Source organism: Eptatretus burgeri, chromosome 2 (genome assembly GCF_056783735.1).
Source record: "Eptatretus burgeri isolate ZD-2024b chromosome 2, Ebu_testis_v1, whole genome shotgun sequence".
Taxonomy (NCBI): Eukaryota; Metazoa; Chordata; class Myxini; order Myxiniformes; family Myxinidae; genus Eptatretus; species Eptatretus burgeri.
The window spans coordinates 148,723,888-148,743,643 of record NC_140962.1 but is presented as its reverse complement, the minus strand read 5'-3'; the positions used below and the strand labels follow the sequence as shown (position 1 = coordinate 148,743,643).

At 39.8% G+C, this 19,756-nt stretch overlaps 2 protein-coding genes across 6 annotated transcripts in view; one reads left to right on the top strand and one right to left on the bottom strand.

Annotated features, from left to right (window-relative positions):
• LOC147033510 (E3 ubiquitin/ISG15 ligase TRIM25-like) overlaps nucleotides 1-15,173 on the bottom strand; it is a 38,947-nt gene extending 23,774 nt beyond the window's left edge. The window contains exons 1-6 of one of the 5 annotated variants that reach the window (XM_085855544.1): nucleotides 14,527-14,983; nucleotides 13,702-13,798; nucleotides 7,463-8,112; nucleotides 4,798-4,893; nucleotides 1,194-1,427; nucleotides 310-332 (exon numbers count right to left, since the gene is read on the bottom strand). In XM_085855544.1, the coding sequence (XP_085711670.1) occupies nucleotides 310-332; nucleotides 1,194-1,427; nucleotides 4,798-4,893; nucleotides 7,463-8,041 (932 nt within the window). In that variant the 5' untranslated portion in view covers nucleotides 8,042-8,112; nucleotides 13,702-13,798; nucleotides 14,527-14,983. Of the gene's footprint in view, nucleotides 1-309; nucleotides 333-1,193; nucleotides 1,428-4,797; nucleotides 4,894-7,462; nucleotides 8,113-9,475; nucleotides 11,448-13,701; nucleotides 13,799-14,526; nucleotides 14,984-15,110 lie in introns of those variants that run through there. The other 4 variants (XM_085855569.1, XM_085855551.1, XM_085855535.1 and 1 more) reach the window with 4 other exon arrangements.
• The window catches only part of LOC147033509 (E3 ubiquitin-protein ligase TRIM7-like), a 1,095,521-nt gene that overhangs the window by 1,049,297 nt on the left and 26,468 nt on the right, over nucleotides 1-19,756 (top strand). The gene's annotated exons all lie outside the window — the stretch shown is intronic.

Here is a 19,756-nt window from a genome sequence, read left to right as displayed (position 1 = left end):
ATAAATACACAGCGATCAAAACATAACCTTCGCAACAAAGTTTGCGAAGGTAATAAATATATTAATAGTGAATGGGTGCAAACGGGAAGATCAGAATAACCTTACTTTCCTTCATGTTCCAGTGACTATTCCAGGTACACTCACATAAAGTGGGACAAAAACATCATGGGGACTAAATTTGGCATTTTTGTGAATATCTTTTTTGTGAAGTGAAAACGATTATAAATATCTTCAAATGTTTAAAGCATGATTGGGTCAAAAACATCATGGATACTCCTGATAATGTGTTGGACGCTATTGCAGTCCAACCTTTTAAGCAGGTCCTTGGAACTCTGAAAAGGCAGAGAACAAAGCACAATATCAAGATATTTTAATGAATGAATGTTTCTTCACATTTATTAAATACAATTGCATAAATGAACAGACAAACGTACATAATATATATGTGGGAAAAATTACATAGCCAGATCAGGAATTGAAGTCAGGTCCGCTGGTGAAGTGTACCAGAGGTCCTCAGAACTCAGGTCCTCTAGTGAAGTGTATATATATATATATATATATATATATATATATATATATATATATATATATATATATATATATATATATATATATATATATATATATATATATATATATATATATATATATATATATATATATACATATGTATATACATACATATATATGTATATACATACATATATATATATATATATATATATATATATATATATATATATATATACATACATATATATATACACACACACACACACATATATACAAATGTATTTGTATATATGTGTGTGTGTGTGTGTGTGTGTGTGTGTGTGTGTGTGTGTGTGTGTGTGTGTGTGTGTGTGTGTGTGTGTGTGTGTGTGTGTGTATATATATATATATATATATATATATATATATATATACACACACACACACACACACACACACATATATATACAAATACATACATATACATCACATCATGCATGACATAAACACCCATGGAAATGCATTCACTTACCTTTCTAATCCATTGCATTATTCATTTTTGAAGCATTGTGACGTACACTGCACCTTTGGCATCGATAATGACTTGTCATGAAGGCTTATATTTAAACAGTGACAGACTACCCCTGAACGATATATTTTAAAAATTACAACTTTTGTAAAATGTTTACAGTGAGCCACACCTGCAAAAAAGAAATGGCCTCCAGGTCTTGTAGTGCTGTTTCCATTGCAGATTTTCCTTGACGTAGAGCCTCCATCTGCTGCTCCAGTTTCTCTCTCTGCTTCTCAAGAAGAGAAAGCTTCTCCATTTTCCTATTGTTGATTTGACTCTTCATCAGATCTACATATTCATTCACAAGTTGGCACACCTCCCTTCGCTTCTCCTCCAACTTGTCCTCAGCATCTCTGCCTGATTGCTGGGAAGAATCATTGATTGAATTATTGAAAAATCAAGAATAAACTTTCAGAGAAAATGTATAAACTAACAAAAGGTACATTAGATTATGGCTGGATAGGATCAGATCATTGACTCTAGAAGTGGGTTTTGAAGGTATAATGAAGTGGGCACTCTTATCTGCAAACCTTGTTGAATCCAGGAATCCAATGGGAGATTTCAACCTCCAACCAGTCCAAATTAACATTTAAGGATTTCAATTAATTATTATTTTTTTACTTGATGCACATGGAAGCACAAAGTGAAATTAGAAAATATAATTTGAAGCAAATGTGTTTGGGGATATACCTCTGTCCATGATAGATGTAAGCCCGCTGTTATGTTTGATCTCAAAGGTTGCATAGAAAACTGGAAGGCCACGCGGTAGAGTGCATACCTCCACCACGTAATGCCTGATCCACGAGAACATATCTGGACCAATACATTTTTGAAATATCATGCTGCACAGTACTATATCGTTTTTGGCCCGATCTCTCAATGGTGAAGAATTACTTTAAAAATTAAATAATTCTCGTATTATATCTGGATTTGGACCTTCACCAAAATCGAATTAATTCTTCCTTGCCACACACCTAACATGTCCACGAAGTTTCGTCCGAATCCGTCCACAACTTTTTGAGATATCGTGCGATATATCGAGTTAGCACAATCTCTCAATGGTGAAGAATCACTTAAAAAAATTTCAATAATCGGATCCGGATCCGGATCAGGATCTTCACCAAAATTTAATCCGTTCATCCTTGTCACACATTGAACCTCTCTACAAAATTTCTTCCGGATCAGTCCACCACTTTTTTTGAGATATCCTGTACACAAACAGACAAACAGACAGAAAGGGGTGAAAACATAACCTCCTTCACCTTCGGTAGTGGAGGTAACTAGATATTTGTGATCACAAAGTGATCACCAAGGGAAAACCTTCCCTGCGACCCAATGATGGCCAATTTTTTTTTCACTGCCATCTGACTTTGATCTTCAACATTTAGGGATAGAGTGTGAATTAATAAAATGTGTCTTCATCCACAATCTATCCCGAAAACTCAACATCAAGAAAATCGAAAAAAATTCTTCAATTGATCATCAAAAAGGTGTTTTTTGGTAATTATGTCACAATCCGAAAAAAGTCGGTCAAGGACAATAATCAAGTATCAGGTGCACAACATCAGTGCAAGTACACTATTATGATACAAGAACATCTTGGAAGGCAAAACAGTCTTTGAGATTCTATGTTGGCAAAAAAATGCGTTTTTTATCTGAGGACCGCAATTTGACCTTGACTTGGGTGTGATGTACATCATCAAAAATGTGCCTTGCTCTACGCTATCTAGAGAGGGCGATTTCATTCTAATCAGATGAACTTTACACGAGTTTTGGTGAAAAATGATAACATGTCTATATTTTGGTCATGACCTTAAAATTAGGTCATGGTCAAAAAAAATTGTGTCAACCGTGTATACTTTTTATTGCCATTATTGATGCAAAATTTCATTCTGAAAGTCCTCAGATATTGGCAGAAAAGAAGGGAGAAGAACCTAAATTGTGGTTTCATACTCCTAGGTGTGTAAGATGTTGACCTTTAACCTGGAGGGGTATGATGAAAATTAAGCGCAAATGCCTCTTGCTCTGTCTCGGCTATCTGGAGATGGCAATTTCGTTCTTAGTTGAGTTATGGTGATAAACGTAAAAATGTCTATAATTGGGTTAAAAGTTATGTCATGGTCAAAAAAATTGTGAACCCTGTATAGTTTTTATTCCCATTATTGATGCAACATTTCATTCCGAAATTCCCAGCCAGATTTGAGATACAGCTCGGACATAGGCAGAAAAAAACAAAGGAAGAAAAAAACAAACAAACCTAAATGGTGGTTTAGTACTCCAAGGAGTCTAAAAAAACTCTGAGGTACTCTTAAGATGGGGACACCAATTGTAGAAACAAACCCTACAACAGGTATAAGCTTATTCTGTAGGGGGAGGTCAAAGAAGGTCACAGAACAGAGAGAGATATTGAAAAGAGAAAATTAAAAGAGTGACAACATTTGATGTTTCTAACTTGACTTACGATCTATAAAATTATCCTAAAAGAACAGGTGACCTTTGACCTGCTGATCCAAAAAATTAAATCAGTTCATCGGCCTCAAGAAGGGTACGTGCTGTTTCCTTGCTGGATGCTCAGCATTTAAAAGATGACATCATGGACACAAAGACGAGAAGGCAATGGCATGGCAAACCACCCAATTTAAACACTTGCCAATAATTTGTTTCAGCAGAACCAATGGTGTGTAAAGAGTATGATACATCAAAATCAGAATATTCTCATGATAAAGGTTTGTTGATCATTACCTGACAGTAATTCTAATGTTGAACTCGATAGAATCTCAAAATGGAAGCGGACAAAGTAAAGAAACACGGAAGTGATTTAAAAAAATAACCTGTCGTCTTGCACTACATGGCAGATGTGCTCAGACAAACTTGTACTTACCGTGACTCTGCCCATTGATATTTTCACCAAATTATTAATTTGTGTTCTCCATACAAGTTCGCAAAGTACCACTTTCTTATGAAAAAGGTTTGTTGAAAATTTGGTGACAAAAGCTCAAATAGTTAAAAAAAAAAAAAAGGTTATGGCCTGGACAGACAGACAAACAGACAGACACACACACCGCTGCAGAGCGAGAGGGTAAAAGGCAGGGGGGGGGCAAATGAGGAGACTGTAGAGCTGGAAACTGCCTCACCAAGGTCAGATTTACAGTTTCACCAACCACATCAAATGACATCTTTCTCTTTTGGTTGGTTATTACAGGACGTATTTTTTTTTTTTTGCCAGAAGTGACCGTATTTACAAAGGTACCAACAAAGCTAAACAAATAATAATATGCAGTCTAACTTAGGTATTGTCCCTGATCGTCAGGGTGTGGTTGTCGGTGGAGAAGAATGCTGGGGAAATTATTTTCTCGCACATGATCTGCCCATGGGTATTCTGAGAATGTGTGCGAAAATTTGCCGCAGTAACACATTGGCTAAGTTGTTGGCTCAGACGTACACATACAAACATGCATACATTCATACAATTGTCAGATTGTTTATTTATTAATTTATTTCATTAACTAACTCATTAATTGTTATTTGCTTCATTTGGTTTTGCAGAATTACTTCACTTCTAAAAAAAAAAATTGTTATCGTACAACCCATCACAAAATAACCAGAACATATTTTAGAAGACAAACATAACGGCATGAGTGAACACGTCCCTCGAGTGCATTCCATTTATTTTAATAGGGAAGGGGTGGGGGCATACCCTTTTCCAAGAACACCCATTCTTTAGTAATTCCCACCTCTGTTTGCTTTTTCTCATCCTGAACCTGCAGTAGTTGGGATTCAAGGCTCTGCATTGACTCTGACACATGAGAACACTTTGCAGCCAAAACACCCTGCACAGAATAAAGAAACAACAGAAGTGAAGAATCATGAACCTCTGTGGTGGATTAAAAAGGAACATCCTGCACAAAAAAATAATAATATGTATATATTTGTGAAAAAGACAAATTGAAAATGGTGGGAATTTGTTTCAAATTGTAGAACTCGAGTGAAGTTGATGGCATGCCATCGCAAATCCCTATGCTTCTCACTTCAAGCAAAGTTGAAAGATATGTCACAAAAGTTTCAACAGGAATGACCTAATATCAAATTTTGAGTTAAAAATTTTCCCCCATTTTGACCCCTATAACACCAAATCCCCCATCCCCTGGGGCATGAAGAAGAAGAAAAAAGAATAAAAGATAAAATTAAAAAAAAATCGTTACATATTTCATGCATTTCCCAATGTTGATTGCATACACAATTTCCCTTAAAATGGTTTAAAATGTGCCTGTAACTGCATTTTTGGGGAGATCTGACCATTTGATCCTGCCTAAGCCTGGTGTTGCCTTTGTTGTTAGGGTGGTGAGCTTGGGAATCCTAGGGTCCTAAGTTCAAATCCTGCTTCTCTGTTTAATTAACCCCAGGTGGGGTTGACTCAGCTTGTTATCCTTCTGTGGTTAGCAAATGAGTACCACTGTACTGGTAAAAGGGGCATTGAATCAGCAGCACAGTTGTGCCCTCAGCCACTGATGCTACCTGCAGCCTTGTGCTGCACATGAAGGAGGAGGGAGGAGGAGTCCAACCACAGGGGGCAGGGTCAAAAATGCCACTGCTCTTGCATATTGTCAGTTGTCTTGATCTTTATGACGATGGTTGGTGAGGCTGCCATGCTTACATCCCTCTTTATTTAAATAATTAGATAATTATGTGAGAGGTAGCTGAACTGAGATTATATAATGGCATTGCAACATGTTGGCATAAAGGTAAAGTTAGATATATTTTGTCATTTAAATTTCTAGAAAATGTTTCAAAACCTAAAATGTCCAACTACAAACATCAAAACATTTTGAATTTTTTTCTGGTGTTGTACTATTTTCACGATGTGGTTTTAATGGAATTTTAATGCTGTATGCTGCTTTGATACAAATATTTGATACTTTAATACCGAGGTGGGGCGTTCTCACGCCATTTTGTGAAGGTAATCAGGGCATCTTAACCTTAAGAAACACAATTACATTGCCTGTGTCATGTTGACAACAAAATGTTAAAGCAATGTTAATTTTGAGTTCATTTTGTTTTCTGTTTTGATCCATGTGACCGCAAGTCCCCACCTCCTGGAACATGAACAGGAGTTCAAATCCAAAAAATCGTTCCATATTGCTTGCATATACTGTACAATGTTGCATTTAAAGATGTTAAAAAATAGGACCACTGGACTTGCAATTTATCTGGGCCCTGGCCTAATGATGTAAACCAAATTTGATAGTGTTTTGACTTGTGGGTCTGGAGAGGAAGATTTTTGAAGGAATTTATGTGATTTCCCAAAAAATTTATGAAGTCCGCCATTTTCACACACTTCTGGTCATGTGATTGGCATCATCAATTTAACAGCATGTCCCTATCTGGATGATGAAACCCAAATTTGGTAAAATTCTGACTCGTGGGTCTGGAGAAGAAGATTAAAAAAAATAATTAATGCGATTTTCCCAAAAGTTGAGTAAGTCGGCCATTTTGACTCATATCTGGTCAGTGATCTGCATGACATCTGCGATTTAACATCAGGTTCCTATCATAATGTTGTAACCCAAACTTGGTGGCACTCAGACTGGTTGGTTTAGAGAAGAAAATTTTTGAAGGAATTTACGTGATTTTCACAAAAACTAACAAAGTCGGCCATTTTGACACAGTTCTGGTCACGTGATCAGAATCACTTTGGCAATTTAATATCCCTATCCAGGCCTAATGTTGCAACCCAAATTTGGTAGCATTCTGACTGGTGGATCAGGAGAAGATTCTGGAAGGAATTTGTGGGACCGCTATTTTGATACACTTCCGGTCATGTGATCAGCATGGCCTCCACAATTTAACATCAGGATCCTGTCCTAATATTGTAACCTGAATTTGGTGGCATTCTGACTGGTGGGTCTGGAGAAGATTTTTGAAGAACTTTACCATGTCGGCCATTTTGACCTACTTAAAGCCACGTGACTGGAACGAGCTTAGCAATTCCTGTTACGAGTCAGAAGCGGAACGTTTTTGTCAAATTTCAGCCGCATCGGCCCAGCGGTTTGGCTGAAGATGTCAATAATGGAGATGGATGGATGGATGGACAGTGTGTGATGACAATACCTTATCTGGAATTTAAATTCTCGATGAGCTAAAAAGGTGCATGTAATTGCATTTTTTGGTATTTAAACTTTAGACCCCAACCTTGGAGGCAGGGCCAACGGTGATAGTGCTCTTGCACCTTCTTGCCATGTGGTGATCATAACTACCACGTTTGGTAAATTTCTGCCCAACTGTTTAGAAGGAGACAATGTGACGGACAAAGAGACAGACAGACGGAGCCGATCACAATATCCCCCCGCTTTGTTCAAAAAGCGTGGGGTTAACAACCATTTTTGTCACTGATTTACTCACCTTTAATTCAGCATGAGCAACCTCCACAGGAAGAACTATGTGGTCCTGATGTTGTCCAACTGTACATTTCGAGCACATCAAGCTCCCATCGTCTTTGCAAAAGAGTAGGATTGGCTTTCTGTGATTGATGCATCTTAGTTCCTCAATATTCTCTCCTGGATCTATCAGTCTGTGCCCTTTCTGTTGATGAGGCTTCAGGTGTTGTTCACAGCAGAGGATCTCACAAGGTACACACCTCTTGGCTGCTGATTCATGACAAAGCTCGCAGTGACTCGTAGTGCCTCCTGATTTCACACCACCATGCTCTGCATCTTGAACCCCAACCCCGAATCCAACCTCTCTCTTTTTCAACTTTAACTTTTCTACGAAGTTGGCAATGATGATATTTTTCTTAAATTTTGGTTTTTCTTGAAAAACCTCATGACAATTTGGACAAACACAGTCTGTGCCTTTTCTCCTGCTCTCCCAGCATTTCTCTATACACACATGGCAAAACGTGTGGCTGCATGGCAAAGTGATGGGCTCCTTGTAGAGTTCAAAGCACACATGGCATGTGAATTCATCCAAAGTATCTTCCATATCAGGAGAAGGAGACGAAGCAGCCTTTTTTGGGGGTCACAGAAGAGTGTGAAGCAGAGTTGAACTTAAACCTGCAAATGGAGATTGAAAATGAGAAAAACTTAAAATTTGAAATAAGTATATTAACATAAACTGAGAATGGCACTTGGTGGAGTACATACCTCTGCCAGGCTGAACAGTTTACATTTTGTTTCTCACTGATTTGGTCTCATCATTGTTTTCGCTCCGTCTCTAAATTGTGAAGAATCGCTGAAATTTTTTTCAAAAGTTATCATATCAGGATTCAGATCTATTTGTCCTTGTCAAGCAACCAGCCTGTCCACCAAGTGTCATCTGAATCTGTCCACAACTTTTTTGAGATATCGTGCTAGAAATCGTTTTTGGCCCTATCTCTCAAAACAAGGAAAACCAGATAAAATGGTTTTTCATTCACACCGCTTCACTCCACTCTCTGAGCACTCTTACACAGAATATCATTGGTATACAGTTGGAACAACATGAACAAGGTACCTCCTTGGAGTTTGCGGCTCCCCAGCTAGCACACCAACGTTGTATTGGTTCAAAATTGTCAAAAGTTGAAGTGGTCACAATATGATTTTAGATGATTTTTTTTAAGTGACGTCTTGTTCGGTCAATGTCGTCAATCCATTTACCCCCCTCATCCCCAATTCCCAACCCCTTAACCACAACTAACGACCCTACACCAACAAACTCAACACAGATGTTCATCCTTTTCTGTGCAGTTTTTAAGCAGTGTCTACTTATTCCCAGTACCGGATGATTCTAATAAAGCCTTGAACAGAAGTCACGTTTCTAGTTCTAAATCTTGTTGAAAAAAGGAAAAACTTGTATGTATGCACACCTCCCCATACAGGTTACAAAGTTGATTAACAAAAAAAGGTAAGTATAAAATAAGGTATATTTCAGGTACAAAAAATATATCAAACAGGTACACAAAAACAACAGGACTAAACACAAGTGTGAACCACATGAAAGAAATCACGTTTATTGGAATACTAGCAGAGGGGTACCCGCAGCATTGTCCCGTCTTTTTTTGTGGGGACCTCAAACACTTCCCGACACCCACAATGGAATGCGACCGGGGATCATTTAATATGACGTCAGAGCCACAAAGCTTAGGCACGATGGAGAGATTTTTTTTTTAAATCAAACTTCTTTTTCTAAACTGTTCCTTTAAACACTCCTGAGCACTCACTGATGAACCGCTGAAAGTTTGATGAAGATCCGTTCAGACATCTCTGAGAACAATGGTGACACACACAAACACACCGACAAAACACACACACACCTCTTATATTATAGTATGGATTTATTCTCATTTGTTGTTCTGAAGATGTTTATCAATCCTTGGAAATAAAATCATATAATAATCTGTTATTCCACAAACCAGTAACTAAATCATATTTACATTACCTGTCCTGATGAAGCTGATTTCAAACTGCACGGATAAGAAATCCTTCAAGGAATCAATACAGGTGTGTCAGTTTCATGACGTCACACAAGAATGTAATGACGGCATCGACTTCAGCCAATTTGACTTTGCTGTTACTGTTGGCATGTCTAGCAACAAATTCACCATCGTTTGTTTCCACCTGATTTTCTGGAAAGTCCACAACACTTAGAACTTCTTCACTTCACATTGTCACAATGATGTATAAATAATTATCATCACAAAAATATTACATAAAGTTTCTTTATCTTTTATGAATCACAGATAAATCTTTATCTTTATGAATCTTTATTTTTTATGAATTTATCTTCACCTCAACCTTCACAGTCATTCAGACAACAGGACTTCAACTTTGTTATTGTTAAAGTTTACAAAGTACTCTTCTGGTCCATTTAATAATCAATCTGAAAGTCCAGGTGTGAATATTGAGGTTGAACAAAGTCGAGTGAGGGAGATAAAGAAGAGATGAATACAGAACCTGTGGTGTGTTGTGTTATTTCCAGTTTGGGTGTGACCAGAACTGTCATGGACTCAGGGTGGGTTTGTTTACACTGTTCACAGGGAGATTGTGATCAACAATGGAGATAATAGCATTACAATTTGAATAACACAGGAAAGGTTAATGGGGGTAATAAAGATCATGCCACAGAATTGGAGATAATCAGAGATGGAAGTGCACTGCCAGCTTGAAGTCCTGGAGGGAAGAGAGTGAGATAGAACTGACTCTGGAAGGAGTTTCCATAGACAGGAGAAGTGAGGAATAAAAGAGTTGAGGGAGCCATGGTGGATAATAGGTCAGGTCAGGTCAGGTTTGGGAGCATATGCCAGAGCAGCGTGTTGCTGCGACCACTCTCCACCAGTACTCCAGTGGCCTCCATCTGGCCATCCCCCAGGCAGATGCCTGGCCCATCCTCATCTCCTGGAGATGCCGGTCAACCTGCTGCAACCACTAGGCTCTGCAACCTCAAGGAGACGCCGCTCTGGTTCACAGTTCCAGACCCATGGGGACCAACACCTTTCTCATAACATCCCTATCAGTGCCAGTGGATGTACTGAAATTCCTCAAGACCAGAAGAGCATCGTGCCTGGAGCAATGATCAACCACAGACTTGAGCATGGCAGAGAATTCCTCCTTCACAGTGAGATCACTCACCTCAGTCGGAGCATATATACAGACCAGGGAAACAACACCCGTGGAGTGACAAATCCTCAGTCTCATCATACGCTTGTTGATCGTTGTTACCTCGATTATCATTGTCGTCAGTTTATTGGACACAGCTGCAGCAACCCCTTTGGTATGGTAACCATGAGAACGACCAGACGAGTAGTAGGTGTAACCACCCACCATGATCTCGCCGCTATCTGGTCTATGAACCTCAGAGAGTGCTGCAATACTGATGTTTAAGCGCTGGAGCTGAGATGATTGTTTTTCAGGTGAAAAGGTCAACAACTTTGGTGAGATGTCTAAAATCCTCAATTTCCATCCGATTGACTTGAAATTTGTAGATGATTTATATTTCAGATCACTGAATTCAATTAGCCAATTGTTTTTGAGGTCAACATCGATTAAAAGGTCAACATAGGTCCAAGGTCATCAACTAAAGGTGGTATTTTTAAAATCCTCAATTTTCATCTGATTTACTTGATATTTGAAGATTATTTATATTTCAGGACACTGAATTCAAGCAGCCAATTATTTTTGAGGTCAACATAGACTTAGACTAAAAGGTCAACATCAGCCCAAGGTCAACAATGAAAATGTAATTTGTTAAATCGTCAATTTTCATGATGAGGATGATTGACTTGAAATTTGAAGAGGATATATATTTCAGGACACTGAATTCAACCGGTGAATTCTTTTTTGAGATCATCATTGACCAAAAGATCAACATAGGCCCAAAGTCACCAAGTAAGTTGGAATTTCTAAAATTATCAATTTTCATCCCATTGACTTGTAATTTGAAGGGAAGTTGCATTTCGGGTCACTGAATTCAACCATCAATTATTTTTGAGGTCAAATTAGAGAGAGAGAGAGAGAGAGAGAGAGAGAGAGAGAGAGAGAGAGAGAGAGAGAGAGAGAGAGAGAGAGAGAGAGAGAGAGAGAGAGAGAGAGAGAGAGAGAGAGAGAGAGAGAGAGAGAGAGAGAGAGAGAGAGAGTCAGAGAGAGAGAGAGAGTCAGAGAGAGAGAGAGAGTCAGAGAGAGAGAGAGCGAGAGAGAGCGAGAGAGTCAGAGAGAGAGAGAGAGAAGGTGTGTGTGGGGGTGGGGGGGGGGAGAGTGAGAGAGAGAAAGTGAGAGTGAGAGAGAGAGAGAAGGTGTGTGTTGGGGTGGGGGGGGAGAGAGTGAGAGAGGTGTGGGAGGAGGGTGCTGTACTGTATTGGGAGAGCGTAGAGTCAGGATGGGACAAAGAGATAGAGGGGTGGGGGTAGAGGAGTTAACAGAGAGAATATGTTGCGCTTTATGAAAACACACACACACATACACACACACACACACACACACACACACACACACACACACACACACACACACACACACACACACACACACACACACACACACACAATGTCAGCAATTTTTTGGGGATCGGCAGGTTGAAGTCGGTGTGATTACTGGCCACACTACGTACTGTATACAGCCCAGAAACCTTGTCGCTTTCACTGAAAAATTCTGTTGCATTTATATTGATGTTTCAGTGAGATGTGCATAGACATTAATCTTTCGAATCAGCTGTGTGTGATGGGTGGAAAAAAATTTGGCTTGGTAATTTAGAAAACATGCTCACACGGCAAATGGCTCAGAAATCGGGTGTTGTGAAATACATTTTGCTTTGAAACTCACAAAGAGAAATATATATCCTTTGTGAAGCAAACCCGATAACCGAATGCTTGAGAAACAGTTGCAAGGACAAAAGAAAGCCTGATAAAACCTCCATAAGATACGGGATGAAACTTTGCCAACACGGTACCTGTAACAGGCATGGCATGACCACATACCGGCGGAGAGACAGATCAAAATATACCCATTTGTCCCACGTCCGTGGGTGCTGTATACGTACCTCTACCTTGTAGTAACTGTCAAATGTACATCCCGATCGGGACACGAACTGTACCGCAAGACTTTCGGACACTCGGTAAGTGGCTTAAGCACTCAAGCAAGCACTTTAACGGAATACCTGGATTATCAAGCGATGACCAATTGCCGTCAATAAAACTGCACCCGGAAAGCAATGTCCTTAAATGAAAGAAATAATTGGACAAATGAACAATCTTGTAGGAGTCGGAACTGCTGCTGAGTTCGATTCTGTAGCTTAAATTTTGTAATTCTACCTAGTTTAAGAGATTCTCGAGGTTATGACATGGGCGGAAATGAAATAAAGCCACAAACACTGGCGTCTCCAGGCGTTTATATGCATTGCAATGTAGCCAGCGATTTGTAGCGATGATGAACATGCATGCGATAATATGAGGGAGGAAAATGAAAAAAAAATAAACTTTATCGTTAAGAATTCGTTGTGGCCTCTTCCAAGTCAAGGCAAGGTTGAACAGGCCAAAAAACGTGGGAGCTTCAGGCCCCTGTAAGGTAACCCAGGAAATGCCTTAAGACCCCATGTCGAGCGAGGTGGCCGAGGTTTGCCTGATGAAGGATATAATTAAATAAGGCCTTTAATTATCTTCAAAAGGGGTGTTTTAATTAACCCAAACACCCAATTTTCACTCTTGCACTTCCCTTATTATGCATGTAAAGTTTCAGGCTGCGAGCTTTCCTGGCTTTTTTGTTATGGAGGACACACACACACACACACACACACACACACACACACACACACACACACACACACACACACACACACACACACACACACACACACACACAAGCATAGATATGATGTTATTGCAACATGTTGGTATAAAGGTAAAGATAGGTATATTTTGTAATTCAAATTGCTGGAAGATGTTTGAAAACCTAACTTGTCCAACTAGAAACATCAAAATATTTTGTGAGTTTTCTCTGCTATTGAACTATTTTCAGAATGTTGTACAAATGCGATTTTCATACTGTGTGCTACTTTGGTAGAAACATAATAATTAGATCCAAGGGATTTTTCTTATTGGGAAGAAGATGAAAAAAACCTTCGATTGGGGTCTGGATGACCGATGGATCATTTAGCCTTTCTCACGGTTTGAATACCTTTGTGGCTTCTCCAAGATATGATACACATGGTCTTGTGAACTCCCAGTTTAATGCCCTTGCAAGGGAGGGTGCACAGAGTGATAAATCATCTTGTCTGGGGAAAAAAAAAAATCAGAATTACAGTTGAGAGCTCGGCCAGGATTCAAACCCAGGCTCAACGTCACAGATGCAAGTGCACATACTGTACCTCTAGGTTATCTGACCATCACTCAAAACGACTTTTCAACAAGGAACAAAATACTTTCAAAAGCACAATGAAAGTGAATAATTTTACTAGGTTATAGTAAGAGCATATAATATAAGATGAAGTTAAACAGAGGAGTCAGATCACTGTCAGATCCAACCAGAACGGCACTCGGTAGAGCGCATACCTCCGCCAGGTTGAACAGTTTAAGTTTTGCATCCCACTGATAGGCCAGATCCGGATCCGGAACTGAACCCAAATTGAATTGATTCATCTTTGTCATGTACCCGTGTCCACCAACTATCATCCGAATCCGTAAACAACTTTTTGAGATATCTTGCTATAGATCATTTTGGGCACCATCCATCAATGGTGAAGTCACATTTTAAAAACTCTGACTCTCCAGATCCAGATCTTCACCAAAATCTTACAAATTAATCCGTGAGAACAGCCAACCTGTCCAGAAAATTTCATCCAAATCTTTCCATAACTTTTTGAGACATTCTGCTCTCAGACAGAAAGACAGACAGATAGGGGTGGAAACTTAACCAACGTCCACCTTCATTGGCGTAGGTAAAAAATAAAAATGAATAAAATACATGCAATACAGTATCCAGTTTTATCACTGATCTACTCACCTTTAGTTCAGCATGAGCATTCTCCACACCATCAACCTTGTTCTCCCGTCGTGCACATCAAGCTCTCATCATCCTTGCAATAGAGTTGGATTACCTTTTTGTGCTCAGTGCATCTTATTTCCTCAAGCTTCACTCCAGAATCCACCAGTTTGTGTCCTTTCTTTTGATGAGGCCACACGTGTTGCTCAATGCAGAGAAGCTCACGAGGTACACATCTCTTGGCTGCCTCTCTATTAGAAACTTCACAATATCTCACAGTGCCCCCCTTTGATTTCACTCCTTTCTTAACATTCACATAACCACGTTCTGCTTCTCAGACCTCAACCCCCAAACTAACCTCTCTCTTTATCAACTTCATCTTTTCTACCAAATTTGCAATGATCACGTTTCTTTTTTGAGTTTTGGTTTTTGTGTAAAAACCTCACGGCAATTTGGACAAAAACAACCTGTCTTCTTCCCTGTGCTCCCAGCATTTCTCAAAACAGAAAAAAAAAAACAAAACGAGTGGCTGCATGACAAAGCAATGGGCTCCTTGTAGAGTTCAAAGCACACCGGGCATGTGTGAGTTCATCCAAAGTATCTACAATATCAGAGGAAGAAGAAGCCATCTCCTTGGGGTCAGAGAAGAGTGTGAAGCACAGTTGAATTGAAACCTGAAAATGGAGATTGAAGATTAGAAAAACTTAATGTAATGAAACAGCAATATCGCAACAGCAAGAAAAAGAGCAATCAGAGATTGCAAACCCTCACCAGGACTTCTTTTGAGTGGTGTATTGTTATAGTTTTTCAGGTAAATCCAATATGGCTGCCAAACCATGTGACCTATGACATCAAATGTGTGACTCTTTTTGTTCCTCATGGATAGGCGGTCATATGTGTAAAGTTTTGCCTCGATCTTTTCAGCCATTTCAGAGAAGATTTTTGAAGGTTTAAAAAACAAAAAAACAATATGGCTGCCGAATCACGTGATTGATGACGTCATCAAAAATTTTGGTGGACGATTTTATCCCAAGATGACCCTCAAAATTTTTTATACTGATCGGATGTAGCATTCTCCATATGCAATTATGACGTCATGATGAAGGCAAGCACTTATGACATCATAAAATACCACACTCATTCCCATTGAGGAGTGCTTGCTATGTGTCACTTGTACACCCATGGCTTGGGGAACAATTGGAAACTTTGCACAAGTTTCCCCTCGATTTGTCCAGCCGTTCTGGAGAAGATTTTATGTAGGTTTTTAAGGTAAATCCAATATGGCTGCCAAATCATGTGACCAATGACATCATATGTGTGAACCTTTTTATTCCTCATGGACAGGTGGTCATATGTGTAAAGTTTCACTTTGATCTGTTCAGCCACTTCAGAGAAGAAGATTTTTGAAGGTTTAAAAAAAACTAGAATGGGCACTCATAGAGCGCATACCTTCACCGCCACTACTTTTTTTGTTCTTGGTATGAGTGTGGGGAACTGGTTTCATATGAATGGTCTTATGACACAAACCACATATCTATAATGTCATGACCCCCCCCCCGACTTTCGGGGGATACGGACTAAACAACAATCAACTCACGTCGCTTTGGCGAGTCTTCACTCGCAAGCTCGGTGAATACAACGTTTCAACAAGAGAAGGTAATCTCGTTTGATGCTGGTTTCATGCAAATCGAATAAGAATTGACTGAGGTATGCCGAAAACCGCATATTTTTCAAGGGCGTGACCCCCCCCCCGACATTTTACCCCAACCGGTGACATGTGCTATGACGTCATTGTGTCACAAGATTGGGCATTAAATTCTGAACATTTTGGTGCTGGGCTCATGTAAAGCGGACAAGAATTGACCGCGTTATGACAAAAACCGCATATTTTTCAAGGTCGTGACCCCCCTGACCTTTGACCCCTAACCGGTAACAAGAGTATGGGCGTCATTGTGTCATATTGCATATCACAAGATGAGGCGTTGAATTCTGAACATTTTGGCGTTAGTTGCATGCAAATTGAATAAAAATTGACCGTGTTATCATAAAAAGACGATTTTGACCTTTTCGTGACCTTGACCTTGACCTTTGACCCGAACGATCCCAAAATCTAATCGAATGCTTCCTGGCTAATAACCAATCATCCCACCAAATTGCATGCAATTCGGTTTAATACTTTTTGAGTTATACGAATCACAAGATTACAAATAAATAAATAAATAAATAAATAAATACACGCCGACCAAAACATAACCTTTCGCAGAATGCGAAGGTAATAAATACACGCCGACCAAAACATAACCTTTCGCAGAATGCGAAGGTAACAAAAACAAAAACAATATGGCTGCTGAATCACATGACCGCTGATGTCATTAATTTTATTTTCTCTGGACCGTTTTATCCCTAGATGACGCTCAAAAATTTTCCTACTGATTGGATGTGGCATTCTCAAGGGCATAGCCAGAGGTCCAAAAGCGATGAGGTGAAAAGACGTGAACTTGGTTGATGTGACGGTGCGTGTAGCGCAGCGTTGCGAGCGCCAACGGCGCCAAGCCATTGCGGCGAGGGGTCTGGGGGCTGCTCAAGGCCCCCAGACGCCAATGCATTTTTGATACCCAGAAACCTATTCTTGGCCAATTTCAATGCTCAAAATTAAAAAAAAATGTTAATGTTCATTTCATCCACATTAATCATGAATATATATATATATATATATATATATATATATATATATATATATATATATATATCCATACAGTCAAACAGTAAATTTTGTTTGTGTCAAAACATTTTAGCCCTCCATGGTAAACCCACCCCACACCCTCACCCTCCCCCCTCTCCGGATAGCAAATGGTTGCCCCCTATTATATATAAAAGACTCTCTACAAAAACATTATTCAACAGAGCCAAGTGCACGAGCTGGTGCCTCATGAGATCAGTGTACTGGGAGGAGGGTTGTTCAGTCACTGTCAAGGGGGGGGGGGGTATTGTCCTATTTTGGTATTGTGATAGGAGTGGAGATAAGAGTATTCAGAGCACTACCGGTTGGTTTGATAGTTTACTCCCCAGGGAGCTCAGATGACCAGAGGGCTCAGGCCAGATCATATTTCAGGAAATGAGCGACGAGGAAACTGCCTCGTCTGCCTCAGCCTGGCTACGCCCTTAATTATACATATGCAATTATGACGTCATAACGAGGGCAGGTGTGATGTCATAAAAAAAAACATCCTCATTCTCCATGAGGAGTACTTCCTATGTGCTAAGTTTCAATATTACCCTTGGTGCGGTTTCAGAGATACGGTGTGCGGTGTGACAAGGAAGGATTAATTCAATTTTGGTGAAGATTCGAATCAGGATACAGATACAATAATTTTTAAGCGATTCTTCGCCATTAAGAGATCGGGCCAAAACGATATACAGTATAGAATGTCTCAAAAAGCTGTGGACGAGTTATGACAAAACTTGGTGGATGAATTGGTTAGGTGACAAGAACAAGCCAATTCCATTTTGGTTAAGGTCTGGATCCAGATCCGGCCTATCCGTGGGATACAAAACATAAACTATTCAGCATGGTGGAGGTATACGCTCCATAGAGTGCTGTTCTAATTTCAATTGAATTTCATATTTTGAACATTGTAGAACACAAATGGGCTGCCATTTGGCAATACTTTGGCTCTGAATTTGGTAAAATTGGACTGAGTCTTGTCCTGCACGAGCATGCACATAGAGAGGTAAAGCAAGTGCTTCAGTGTTTGTCTGTCTGGCGAAATAAAAATAAAAACACCTGAAAATTATTCCTGTCAACGTTGTAATCCCTCAGACACAAAGAAACCATCATGATTACAGAACAGATTGCTGAGATCAGAGTGGAGACGTCAGTGAAGATCAGTGGAGATCGCAGATCGGTAGAGATTAGTGGGATCACAACCATAGCTTGTGGATTTTTAGTTAATCTATAACAGGGTGGAGATGAGCTGTTAAAGCCATAATGATGTGATGTGTTTCAATCAGTCAGTTCTTCCTTCCATCAGTCAATGGACCCATGAACATTTTTTGGTTTTTTTCCTACTCCTCCGAGGCTGCTCAAAGGATTGTTTTGAAACTCCGCATGATGATTCATGACATCAATGCGCAAAAAGTAATGGAGCCCTTTTTAAATGTCCACCCAGGCGGTGAGATAATCAACTCAAAATGTAATCTATGTTTGTATGTGCATCATATTTCGGGAGATTCTGTCATCTCTCGAGATGTTTCGTTTTTTTTATTTAATTTAAACCTCTTAACCCTAAGACTCTTTAAGGAAAGACCTGCAAGACCACCACCTGCAAGACCCCTCAAAACCCATTAGAACCTGAAGACCTCTAATACCCACTTTATTACCGAATGCATCTCCTGACTACGACCATCCTCCATCGGGAGACGAGCGTCTGTCCCACTTGGAACTATTTATTGGTATCCATGATTGAGGTTCCTAGAAGTAAAGACGTCCTGATTCCGAGTCAGTTCTCTTTGATCAAACCACCACCGTTCAACCCCCTCATACTTCTTCCAGGACAACTGTGACCGGAAATCCCCCAATAAACCAGAGCTCAAACATATTTAGAAATTTACATCTATCTATAATTCCAGCAATCCGTGTGTGTGTGTGTGTGTGTGTGTGTGTGTGTGTGTGTGTGTGTGTGTGTGTGTGTGTGTCTGTGACCGCTGTTTCTCGACAACCACTGGTCCGATCTAATTGAAACTTGCCAGGTATATTGCTGGGGACGTGAGTATGTGCCTTTTCAAGGTTTGATATTAATCGGACAAGTGCTTCCCAAGTTATGGCCATTTATTTACCAAACCAATGGGAAGACACGTTGTTGCGTGGGCGTGGCCGATGGGGAAGGGAAGCTCAGCTGCGTTCCCCGTTACAGGTTACAACGCACGGACTTCCGGAGAGTGATGACCGTGTATTCTCACAATTTCTCGATTTCTTATGCGCATTTATACATCAACACAATGCTGCAAGTTATGATCGTTTTCATATTAGACGGTGCATAAATTTCAGTAACATCAGAGTGCTGGTATGCTCCGAACCAGGAAGTAATTTTTTTTCTCTCTCTTCTCTTTTTGTTTTTCCTTGCGATGACATTGCGAAAAGGCAAAATACGTTGGCGCTAATTGAATAATTGGCCATTAAAACCTAAATTGCGAATCATGGTAACTGTGATATGCGAACTTCCGCGCCACGCACGAACGGGCACGGGAGAGC